This window comes from Mauremys reevesii, linkage group 1, assembly GCF_016161935.1.
Source record: "Mauremys reevesii isolate NIE-2019 linkage group 1, ASM1616193v1, whole genome shotgun sequence".
NCBI lineage: Eukaryota > Metazoa > Chordata > Testudines > Geoemydidae > Mauremys > Mauremys reevesii.
The window spans coordinates 342,558,904-342,572,078 of record NC_052623.1 but is presented as its reverse complement, the minus strand read 5'-3'; the positions used below and the strand labels follow the sequence as shown (position 1 = coordinate 342,572,078).

Genomic DNA, 13,175 nt, shown 5'->3' with positions numbered 1-13,175 from the left:
TCAAAATGCGAGTGGCTCCAGCTAGCAGCATCTCTAACACTGTGATGGTGCATTGGTCCAAGAATAAGGGCCCGATCTTGCATGACTGAAGTCAATAGGACTATCTGCACAACTGCAATCGGGGGATGGGGTTACACATTAAAGTCCAGGTAAGCAGTGCAAAAGGTGGCATGTTCATTCATAATACAATGTATTTTTATTACAGCACTGCTGTACTGTAGTGTAACAATGCTACTGGTATGGCTAGTCAGGTGTATTGAGACGCTTTTCTCCATTAATAAAAGTGATGGCATGACTGTAATATCCACCACTTAACAGGCAAACATTAACGTAGATAAGGAACTAGCTGCATGCTGATCTAATGACTTAACCGGAGCCTCTGAGGAAATTGATAAAGATTTTAATCTTTAATAAAACAGAAAGCATACCTCTTAAAGTGAATGTTCACCATACATTAATAAATGACCATACGGATAATTAACTCTGTTCCTGTGCAATATGAGAACACAGTTTAACTGTTGGAATCAGTCAGCCACTAACTGATCAAGGTGCAGTGCTGCAAATCTACACATTTCTCTAAGGAGCAATAAATTCTCCTGGATGGCAGTGGACAGGGCTGTTTTTCATGATAACTTTGATCATTTTAATATCCTTGATAATATTTAATAGATTTACCCAAAAGGGGTAGGGGGAAGCCCATACATTTGGCTTCTTTTTAATGTGAGTGGTTGTGATGATTAATCTGGCAATAATTTAATCAGTTCTCTGCTAATGTTGCTTTGCAAGATTTTAATGGGTCACATCTCAGTTTTAATCCTATCAGTGGCAATAGGCAGAGTCTAATTTCCAAGCTTTTTTCAGAAATAAATTAGTTAAAAGTAAAAATGCTGCAAGCTGGATCCTTCACTGCCTTGCACCTTGGGTTGTCATTTACACCTGTGTAAAGTCAGTGTGAAATGTGGCTGTTCCCATTTGATAGCATTTTGTACCCTCTGTGCAGGATAAATTACTGCGCAAGACAATGGAAAATCCGTCCAAGTTCTCCAGGCTCCCAGTCAAGTGTTCCAGTCATGAGACAACTCTTTTGCTTCCCTTTAATAGCAGCCTGAGATGGTTACTTAAATTTTCTTGACAGTATTTGCTCATGAAGAAGGAATGACGTATTATCCTTTTGGGATGCTCATTGCCGAGATATTTCCTTCTAATTAAGCAAATAAAAAAGGAAAGCAGTGCCTCATTCCTCCCCTCTCAGATATGTTGGATTCCATTGCTATATATTTTAGCATGTTGACTGATTTTATGAGCTATAGCAATTAGAGCCAGGTGGGAGAGGGCAGTAGCTGTCTATTTCTGGATACCCAGATTCAAATCCTGTTTTACTAGGAGGCAGATGAAAATGAGGTCAGTGGTCTCGTTTAGACACATCACACAATCTGTCATTTTGATTTTGTGCTCATGAGACTTGGGACTAAAAAAAGAGGGGGGTCTCTGTTAAAATGCACTAGCCTACAGTCGTTCATTAAAATCTCCTGTTTCTTTAAAATGAATCCCAGCAAATTATCCATGGCTGATCTATGTAGCTGTGTGTTCCCACTGCTGTTACTCTCATCTCTCCTCCTTGAGCCCATCCATTGCCTGCTACACCCAACTCTTATGCATTGTTTTAATCTAGATTGCAAAATCATTAGGGCAGGGATTTAAATATACTATGGGCCAGACATCCTGGTCTCTGCCATCCCCTTTATCCCAGGATGGTGTAGAGCTGATGTGGGGGAGGGGGAGGGCAGGAGGAAGGAGTGACAGGAGCATGATGCTCTCCAGCAATGCTCAGCTGCTGAATAGGGCCTTAGGGATCACTGCTAGTGCGACTTAGAGTAGCCTGAGGGAGTATTAAGTGGCTGTAACCCATTACTCTGTTGTGCACAGCCGCAGAGAATCGTCTCCTATATATTTTCACAGCATCTAGTACAATGGACCCCATTCTTGACTGGGACCTCTGGGAATTACAGTAATACAAATAATATTAATAACAACTTTGGAAAGACTCTTGAACAACTTTTAATTTCCAGTGGACAGATGTCCACATCACACACAAATAAAAAAAAAAAAGAAAAAAACGCACTGTAAGTGGCACTGATTGGCTGCCTCCACAAAGAGGCCAGCAAATGAATGGCTCATGGAAAATAAATCATCCCCTCAACCTCCATTGGCAGAGCATAGTTGGGTAAGCTAACTATATGTGTGGTACCTGCTCACTGGATACATGGAGATAGTCAGGCTGCATTGTCTTGCCTCCACTGGAAAATTTGGTACCCAGTTTCCAACAACTGCATTTTAGCCTGCAGTAGTGTGAGGAGCAACCTGGACAGGGCTCAGGTGTTCAAAGCATCATGTCTTGAAAACCTGTGCAGGCCTAGCTCCCTTCTTGTGCTCTTGGTCTGAGTAAGAGACAGCTCTTTTAAATTATTATTTATTTGCTAAACACCAGCACCATCCTTGGCTCTAAAAGACACACACAAAGACAGTCCTTGCCTGAAACAGTTTAGGCAAAACATTTGAATTAATTTCCTATTTAAATTAAGATTTTTCCAAATATCACCAGATAAATCTCACCTACGGGGACAGAAGCTGCAGTACGGGACAATTTGTCTGCAGATTGTGCTGTAACAACATTCAGTAATGAGCCAAACAATAATACCTGGACTTCATACATAAAGATGACAAAGAGCCAGCTTATAGCTATTGAAACAATATCCTCATTAGCAGATGAATAACGATAAAATATGTATTTTTTCTTCCCCAATACTGTTTTCCCAATAAACTGGCTTACTCCTTGAGCAGTCTATAGTGTCTGCCATATCTCTGTTTGAGTGCAAGAGTCCTCTGGGGTATTCCCTTTATTTTGTTGAATGAGGAGTTCCTGTTTGTGAAAGCCCGATAACATTTTTCTTCATGTGCCGGGTGTATAAATCATGCTGGTTAGATAAATGGGTGGGAGTAAGTCCACCCACCTTGAAAGGGAAGGAACCTTGATATTGTTCTGTTGATCCCTGGATTCATCTGTCTCTCCCAATAGATGTGTGTTCACTTTAGGGAACCAGGCCATGAATGATTTATGCACATGTTTAAGCGTGTTCACCCCAAATTAGGGCTCTCTTCCACAGCATGAAGGGAAAACTGATTTAGCACTGCCACATGCTGGGCATGCAGTAAAAAGAAATCAAAACTGATCTTTTTTTTATGCCAGGTTGAAGAAGAGGGGCTATCTTAATAATCAGCTTTAGAATCAGCGGATGGGGTCTATGGTGCTAAGAACAGAGGTGTTTATGGGGACCATCAGGCAGAAGAATATCAGTAGATGAATTGGTTGGTGAACTTTAGCCGTGGTTTATGCTTGCTTTTCCGGTGAGAACCCTGAAAGAGGGCCCCTAGGCAGAAAGCCCTCCAGAGCTATATTGAGCTGGTTTCAGTCATAGTCTTTGTGCTCTTCTGTGTGCAAGTGTAATTCACTGATTGGCATATGTTACGTGTCCGCTTCTGTCCTGGATCCACAGGGTCAGATAAAGCCCATGCTACAGAAGGGGGCTCTGGAACTCAAGCAGTGGAGACTCATGCTTTTAGCTTTGGAGGTTCCCCTGTTCAATCCCCAGTGTTGGACAAGGTGAATATCACGCAAAAGCAACAGCTCAGTTCAAATCTGGGCACTAGATTGCTCAGGTTGGACAACGTGAGTGGAGGGGCCTAGCAGTGTCCTCACTTCCTCTGCTGATAGATCAGCAATGCTGGGGCAAGCACACACTGACTCCTTTTCATGGGGTACACTGGCTGTGCTCCTCCACGGCTCCTGGAGGTAGGCAGCTAAATACCTTGAGGATCTGGGCCATTGTGCCTGGCTCAGGCACCATGCAAGCTTCCTTTAGCATTGGCTGGGCTGGTGTGCCTCCATACCGCTCCCTACTTCAAGACTGCGCCTTAGTCTCATATGTACTGCTTAAGATTGTTTCAAATGTTAATACTATGCTCCGATACATCCCCAACCACCTGGTATGGGGTAGGCAAGTGGCGAACTGAGACGTTTTATGCTGTGCAGTGTTGTTGTACCCATGTCAGTCCCAGGACATTAGAGACAAGATGGGTGAGGTAATATCTTTTATTGGACCACCTTCTGTTAGTGAGAGAGACAGCTTTCAAGCTACACAGAGCTCTTCCTCAAGCCTGGAAAAGGTACTTAGGCTCTGTCTACACTTACAACACAGCTGCGTTGCTGCAGCACATCTGGTGAAAACGCTCTACACTGAAAGGAGAGAGCTCTCTTGTCAGCATAATAAAACTCTCTGTGAGCAGCAGAATCTATGCTGGAGGGACAAACTCTCCCACTGACATAGCGCTGTGTATACGAGCGATTATGTTGGTGTAACTTATGTCAGGGAATGGAATATTCACACCCCTGAGTGAGAGAAGTTTTCCCAACCTAGGTGATAGTGTAGACATAGCTTAAGTGTATCACAGCTAAATACAAGATGGAACAGATAGTCTTGCATAAGTAGTTAGCACATATTATAAGGTACAGTGAAACCTCGTTATAACACGATATTTGGGGTCCAAACAATTCCATCACGATAAATGCAGGGTCTTGGTATAGCAGGGTTTCAAGCTGGTCAGTTTAAGTCAGTGGTCCCCAACGCGGTGCATTGATGTGCGTCGCCTAGTGCCCAGCAGGGGAGAGAAGCCGGGGCTGTGCCTGCCGGGGATAGAGAACTCCAAGGCTGCGGGCGCCGGTGCTCTCTGTCCCTGGCAGGTGCAGAGCCGCAGCTTCTCTCCGGCTTGGAGAGAAGCTGCGACTCTGCGCCTGCCAGGGACAGAGAACTCCAGGGCTGTGGGCACCGATGCTCTCTGTCCCCGGCAGGCACGGGGCCGCAGCTTCTCTCCGGCTTCAAGAGGAGCTGCAGCCCCGCACCTGCCGGGGACAGAGAACTCCAGGGCTGCGGGCGCCGGTGCTCACTGTCCCCGGCAGGTGTGGGGCCGTGGCTTTTCTCTGGCTTCTCCGAGGCTCCAGGCGCTGGTGCTCTCTGTCCCTGGCAGGCCAGAGAGAAGCCGCGGCACCGCGCCTGCCGGGGACAGAGAACACCAGCACCCACAGCCCTGGAGTTCTCTGTCCCTGGCAGGCGCGGGGCTGTGGCTCCTCTTGCAGCCTTAAACCAAAGCCCATAAGTTTGAGGATCCCCGTGAAAAACTATAGAAACATATTTGTTTTTAATGGGATGATGATAAAAATCAGGTGATTTCCATAGTGAAGAAAACTGTTTCCAGATGAGGTGGAAAATATGGAATGTAGCTTATTTGGGAGGGAGGAAAAGAGGGAGAGTGAAGCCTCTTGAAGCCAGAGAGAAGCCATGGCCCTGCACCTGCTGAGGACAGAGAGCACCGGCGCCCGCAGCCCTGGAGTTCTCTGTCCCTGACAGGCGCAGGGCTGCAGCTTCTCTCCCCTGCTGGGCACTAGGCAGGGGCACATCAATGTCCCGGCGGGCGCCATGGCGTTGGGGACCACTGGTATTAGGCCTTAAAGGGGAGCCAACTTATGATCGTGTTATATGCAATTTTGCGTTATGGCGGGGCGCGTTGTTGCGAGGTTTGACTGTACTATTCAAGGTGATGTGGCCCATTAGCACCCTTGTAGTCATAGGACAAAAGGAGGGCTTAGTGAGGTTATGTCTACACTACAGCCTATATTGGCAAAACATATTCGCTCAGGTGAAAATTCCACCTTCTTGAGCGACATAAGTTACTTCGACATAAGCGCTCGTATACACAGCGCTATGTCTTCTGCCGTTTGTGAAGGTGGTTTTATTATGCCGATGGGAGAGCTCTGCAGATGTGCTACAGTGGCACAGCAGTGTCAGTACAACAGCGCCGCTGCCACGCTGCACATACAGACATGGCTTGAGTTACAGATTGTTGTAATAAGCCACAAATCCGGTGTCTTTATTAAGACCATGATTTTTAGTGTCTAGCTTATGAATTTAAGCTCCCAGGCTCAAAGGAAAGCTGTACAACACCTTCAAAGGACAAGTGTGGGAGATTAAATTCATAACTTTACTAGACACTAAAAATCATGGTCTTAATAAAGACACTGGATTTATGGCTTATTACAACAATCTGTAACCCATTAACCCCCCTTTTTGTCCTATGACTACAGGGATTTTAATGGCCTTCTTCACCTTGAATGGTCCCTTAGAATATATGCTAATTACTTATGCTTATCTATCTGTTTGAGCTTGTATCTAGCTGTGACCCTCTCCTTTCCCAGACCTGAGGAAGAGCTCTGTGTAACTCAAAGGTTTGTCTCTCTCACCAACAGAAGTTGGTCCAATAAAAGATATTACCTCACCCACGATCTCTCGCTTTTTATGCTAACCTCTATCAATTTCATTATTACCTCAACCTCTCAAATCCCTCCATTCCTGCTTTATCTCGTTGGTTCACCTGTTACATCATGTCTGATATTTCTCTGGGTCAGTGACTGTCTTTATTGTTACGTTGTTTGTATAGAGCCGACCACATTGGGGTCCTGATCCTTGATTGGGGTGAATAATAATGGTAATTAAAATACAGAATAATATTAATAATGTGGCCAGATTTTATAGCAGCAAGAAAAAAGATGTAGCAAATTTCTTCCGAAGTTTTGCCTTTTCCCTGTTTCCAATTTCTTCCAAAAGTCTGATTCCTCAGAGACTTTTAAAAATATTTATTAACAGATTTTTACACGTTAAAAATCAGTTGTGAAAGTGAATATAACCCAATTGAAAGCCAAAAAAAATTAAAAAAATTAAGTTTGAGGATAACAAAAATTGTATTATGACTCCAGAAAGATATGCTGTCCGCTGCAGTTATCTCACCGGCAACCTCCATGGTGGTTGCGTATATTTATAACAGACACCAATGAGTCATATGTAAACATTTTGATTATAAAGATTTTCTTCATTTTCCCACAGACTTGCTGCTTTCAAACAGCTGTATCCCATTCCTGGGCTCAGCGGAGGGGTTTGATTTTCGGACCCTGCTGCTAGATGAGGAGAGGGGCCGGCTGCTAATCGGAGCTAAAGACCACATCTTTTTGCTCAGCTTGGTTGATTTAAACAAAAATGTAAAAAAGGTCAGTTTGTTTTCTATGCAGTTCATCTGATAAGTTTGTTTTCAGCCCCTTTCCTGGCTTGTGTTTTTGTTTTCGTTTTTTCTGTCTTCACTGGCTAAATGGCAAATTCACTATGTGATGCGTCCTCGTAACAGGACTTAATAATCTCACCTCCCATTGTTACATGGTTTGCTTTTAATCAACTGAGGTTGTCAGCGTGTGTGACCCCCTTGTAGCAATAAAGGAATGTAATAGGTCAGATACCTATAGGGGCTGTGCACTTCATGAAACCATAATATCAACAGTGGGCAAGGAGCCCTCTCAAAGTATTTGTTTCTTCTCTCCTCTAGCCTAATGGAGACATTTGCAAGGAAAAAAAACAAAACAGTGAGGTCAGTTCTGTCCTTGCTTTCTGATTTAATTGGGGTTATAGGTCTAACTAAAAGTAGAATATGGCCCATTAGTATGTTAGTCTGCTGTATTGTAAACGGCACTCAATATTTTGAAGGCAATTTAAATATTCATAACTGTATTCATAATAGGAATTATTTGGGTTACAAGGGACCTCTGTTGGGTGCTACTATACATAGCCCAAGCCCCTACCCTGGGTACAATTAATTTTGTTACTTCTACACCATATCTAAGAGAAGGATGTCAGTTTAACCTTCAATATTTCCAGTGGGGAAGATGATTTGATGATTTTTGCACACACCTTTGTTCTCTAGAGTATAAAAACCAGGTGCTAACACAAAAACGCTAACTTTTTGATTGTCACATGTATGTTTCTGATTGAAGAAAGTTAAATCCTCAGCTGTATTTTATATTTTCTTTAAATATGACAGGAGGTTTTAAAAGGTAAATTCTGCTGTGGGCTATACCAGTATAACTCAGTCTGGAGTAACTTGACTGAAGCCAATGGAGTTAACAGGTGTAACGGAGGAGAGGTCGGGCCAATCTGCGTGAAGGGAAAACATGAGAGCATTGTAAAAAAGAGTTTCCAATATCAAACTTCACAATCTGAATAGCTATTTCTTATTCTTTTATTCATATTTCCTTGTATGCTTTTCCAAATGGTCATTTTCAGTCTTAGGGCTCACTAGTATCGTCAGAACTGTGACAATGTAAAAATGGCCCCCACCCATCTCTTAGGGATAGTTCTTATCCCAGGTTTTGGCAACTGGGCAGTGGAAAAGAGGGAAAATCACTTGTAAGGGAGGCAGATTTGTTTCTACAAATCCTTACTTTAGCTCAGGGTTTCTCAAAGAGGGGCTGCTACTTGTGTAGGGAAAGCCTCTGGCGGGCCAGGCCGGTGTGTTTACCTGCCCTGTCCTCAGGTCTGGCCGATCGCGGCTCCCACTGGCCGCAGTTTGCCACTGCAGGCCAATGGGGGCTGCTGGAAGCAGTGGCCAGTAAGTCCCTCGGCCTGCATCACTTCCAGCAGCTCCCATTGGCCCGGAGCAGCAATCCGCGGCCAGTGGGAGCCGCGATCGGCCGGCCCTGCAGACAGGGCAGGTAAATACACTGGCCCGGCCCGCCAGGGGCTTTCCCTACACAAGCGGTGACCCCTGTTTGAGAAGCCCTGGTGTAAACTCACTTTAGGATAGAATTCAAATTTACTTGTGATAAATCAAAATCAATAAGTGAATAACTGACCGATACTGTGATAATTTGAACTCAATAAAATGTGCAGATTTTAGTAGATTCTGACTTCAAAGGAGGCTGTGTGTGTAGATGTACCCCAGGATCAAACACAGTTTTCACTCACAATTTTGCTATGGAGTTTCCTTTAACTGTCTTGAGTTTTATCACAAGACAGCCACACAAGGTATATTTCAGCAGCTACATAAATGACTAAAGAACCTACTTATCCCATTAATTTCAATGGGAGGGGGCAGCACTTTTGTATACTGGACCTTTTTATTTAAATGCGTAAGTATGGATTTCCTTTTCAGTGCCTAATTTTAGGCACTCAAGTTAGACAATATTGGCATCTATGTATCAGTCAGTCTGTCTTATCTGTTTAGTGCTGGCATCCATAACCATAACATACTTACACAATGATAGGGGAGAGAGAGATTTCACGTAGCCTAAGCGTACTCTCCAGTACCAAATGCCAAAGGGTACTCTCCAGTAGCAAATAAGTGTCAGAATGTAGTGTTTGTCTGTGCTGTGTTTAGACTGACTGTGGTTTTGATTGGCTCTGTGCCACTCGGCTCAGCTCCAGCCCTTCCCTGTGTGAGGAAACCACACATGTTGGGACTACCAGCGTCTGAAGTGTGTCCTTTGTACTCTTTGGACTAAGAGTCTTCTGAAAAAAGTGTATTGTGCTATAGGTGTCCATTAGGGATAGAAGCAACACATCAGGATATTAAATTTCTTCCTGCAAATGGTACAATTACAAATGACTTTGCAGAAGGATGAGGCAAGAATACTGTGCTTAGAGGTTTGAGACAGGCACAAGAGGTTTGCAATCAGAATGAAAGTTTGTGTAACTAATGCACAAGTTTTCACTCTTCAGGGGGGAAAAGAGTGCATGAACAATGTTTGAATTTTATAAACCTAGTGAATCTAGAGATGTGCATCTAGATCTAGAGAATAACAGGCTGTTACTCAGTTTTTGGGGGATTCAGAGGAGCAGTTATAACCCTGCATATCTAACTCTGAATATCCCTCTATTCACATTTAGAATGCTACTTTCTATATATTCACTTGCCAAAATTACATTGTAAAGTCTGTTCAGATAAGTTACAGTATTTCTGGAATAGTATTTAAAGAAGCCTCAAAAGCAGGGGACCCTTCCCCCCTTTTTTAAAAAAATACCTTTTTACAACTTTCTGTTACAGCATAGTTAGTTACATATGTTGGAAAGAGACAGAGCAGCTACTCACTATGAAATTCTTGATGAGGAGTATTATTTTAATACTTTTAAAAAATGATATAGCTTCTGTATTCTGTCATATCACAGTTTCATCACCAATTAACATATTTTTTCCTTTCCTTCAAGAACATGGTTTCTTTAATTGTTGTAGCTTTTAATCAGCCTATTCTAGGTAATTGTGGAGGTGATTGACAACTCCCATCTATTATTGTGTCAATTGTGGTATGGTTGAAAAACCACCCCCTTTTCAGCACAGTACATGCAGTCACGATCGTCCTCTAGAATTTAAAAGGAATGAATACCATTAAAATTATAGATCAGTTAATTTAGGATTTTGTAGATATTACTGTAGAAATCTATAGCACTTAATAGAGTAGGATCAGCTTTCTATATCAGGGATAGAATTTACTATGAAATTACATAGGATCCACAAACCTCAAGAGGGTTTTCTGTTAAATTCCATAGGGCTTTTCCGTAAGAGAGCTCATAGGCATATGCCCTAATGTCTTCATCCAAAGAGCTTAAGACACTTGACAAATATTACAAACTGCTTATAAAGAAGAGACCCCGTAACTCTCTTCAAACAAATAATAACCGCAAAATCAGCATAGAAGTAGGCAGAAAAGAGCACTAGTGGATGTTTGTTACAGCATGTCACTCCTAGATGAATAGTAGGTTAACCAATAGAGGGTGTAGTTTAAAAGGAAGGCATTAGAAAGGATTTTGAAGAGAGCATGCTCCTCACAATGATGAAGAGGTGAAAAGGGGTTTTGATAGGCATCCGGCTGGCTGAGTTCCCACTGAAATGATTACTTCTATACTGATGGGATTCATTTCATTTACTGTATTGTTAGAGCATCTACAGCCTTGGCTTATTATTTTAAATTTAAATAAACTAATAAATAAAGTAAATAACTTCAGTCAACTGTACAAATGTTGGTGAAAAGGCTGCACAGGAATTCCCATATTCCTCTGCATATTATGTACTTACAGCCCTCAGCAGTGTAAGCAGGGTTACATGTTAGCATGGTTATCACTGTGCGATCTATAGTGAGACCCACCCTTCTCTGCAGCAATAGGAATGCTATCAAGAGCTGACAAACTCCTGAAAAACTGCCAGCCTACAGGAGCTGTCAGTGCTAGAAAACACATCCACATATGGGCCAAACAGATAAACATGTCACATCCCCACTCTCTTCTTTGGAAGGAGTTATTTTGACCTGCCACAGTGTGCATGACATGAGGTCACAATTTGTTGTTGTCGAGGGCATCTTTAGCTTGCAGCTTGTTTTGTGGCAACACCATGTGAATGTTTGAGGGTTAGCATGTGGATTAAGAGTCTTGTGATTTATCTCTTTTCACTTTTGGACAGATCCCATCCTCCTGTAGTAAAACAAACACTTGATAAGGGCCACACATTCTCAGGCAAAACTTCTATTTAAATCAGTGGGAGTTTTCCCTAAATCTGGACTAAATTAATGGGAATTTTAGCATAGTAGTAATGTGGGATTGGGCCTGTATTAGGGCACTGAACTCTGGGGCTCATGCACACATGCAAGTGTGCCTGTTAAGGCCCTCAGACCAATTAGACTGGGAAATGTAGTTGCAGGTAAGATGTCCTACAGAAAATTGGATACAGGGCTTCCTACCTCTTATGCAGAGGAGCAGACAGTGGGGACCCAAAGTGAGGGAAGGGACTCTCTGCACCAGTCAGGATGTAAGACCTGAGAAGGAGCCACCTGCAAAGATCAGGAGCTACCTGGGGAGAAGCCTCAGCTGGGGTGGCCTGTGAAGTTCTAGAAGAAAGGACGGAACAGCTGTGAAGCTAAGACAAGCCCACGAGGGGCAGTGGGACTGTTCTCGCCTGTGTTTGGTTTTGGTCTGAATGTCTGTTAGTAAAGAAAGTCCTGAGAAGAGAACTGGAGTCAAGCTGTTGTTTGAAGCTTGCTAGCATCTTTCCCCACTGCTGGTGTATCTTTCTTTTCCTTTTGTAATGCTGCCATAAAATAGTGCAAACATCCACTGCCATATTCATATGTCACTGCTTGGCTTTTGGTGTCATCTAATGAATAGCTGATATGCTTCCATCTGAAAAATCCTGCTCATCTTGGGCTTTGCTCAAGTTATGTGAGGGTGGGATTTGTATTCAAATGCAAGAGGTGAGACTAATGTGAAAAGGGGTGGTATTTTCCCTAGCAATCATGTTTTCCTCTTATGACAAACAGACTGTGGGGTAATTTCTTCTCTCATTTACAGTTACAGAGTAACTCCATTGAAGTTAATGAAGTCTTTCCAGTTTTGCACTGGTGTAATTGAAATCAGCATCTGGTGCTTTTTAATTTTTCTTTCTAATTTTAATATGTGTAATGGATCCAGTGTAGTGTTTTGTTGTAATCAGAAATCAATTTACAGCTACACTTTAAAATGATACCTAATCTATGATCCATCTATGTATTTTTAATTTTGTATTCCTGGGAGGTTTTCTTTCATCCTTCCAGCAGATAACTTATTATCCTGCATTTATTAAGTATTTTTAATTTTTTCCTGTTAGTAAATTTAAGAAAATATTTGTAGAATTACTTAAAAGTAATAATAGGGTACATTCTCGATCAGAGCTACATAAGATAAAATCATGAAACTATAAAGTCAGCTTTGACCTTTGGATCTTCATTATATATACTTTCCAAGAAAAATAAATGATTAAAAGAGAAAAAAAACACCCTTCTGAGTGGATGGATCATGTCTTTAATACAGTTACATTCTTCACTTAAGTTAGGTAACCTACAATTTTCACAGATATTTAAGATATAGATGCTCTCCATGCAATTTATAAGCTATAATTGGTGGGATTTATGGAATGAAACTAATTATTCTAAATCCAGAAATAATAATTTCATAATACTTCTAGTGCAACCCCATAACAGATTTTAGCAGGGCATGCATGGTAGCATTTGTACATGTTCATTATCATGAAAATGGTTTTGTTAATGAGCTTCCCTTTGAGGAATTCCAGAACAAAATGGTTAGGTCAGTAAGGGCAGGTCTACACTAAGGGCAGGGGTCGAACTAGGGTACGCAAGTTCAGCTACGTGAATAGCGTAGCTGAACTCAAAGTAAATCTGTTGAGAAAGTGGATAACTATAACAATGTTTAAAGGGGACTGGA

The 13,175-nt window shown here is 42.2% G+C and overlaps 1 protein-coding gene across 6 annotated transcripts in view; it reads left to right on the top strand.

Annotated features, from left to right (window-relative positions):
* LOC120394905 (semaphorin-3D) overlaps window positions 1-13,175 on the top strand; it is a 191,512-nt gene that overhangs the window by 81,083 nt on the left and 97,254 nt on the right. For all 6 annotated transcript variants that reach the window (XM_039519125.1, XM_039519126.1, XM_039519137.1 and 3 more), the window contains one exon: window positions 6,993-7,153. In XM_039519125.1, the coding sequence (XP_039375059.1) occupies window positions 6,993-7,153 (161 nt within the window). The remainder of the gene's footprint in view (window positions 1-6,992; window positions 7,154-13,175) is intronic.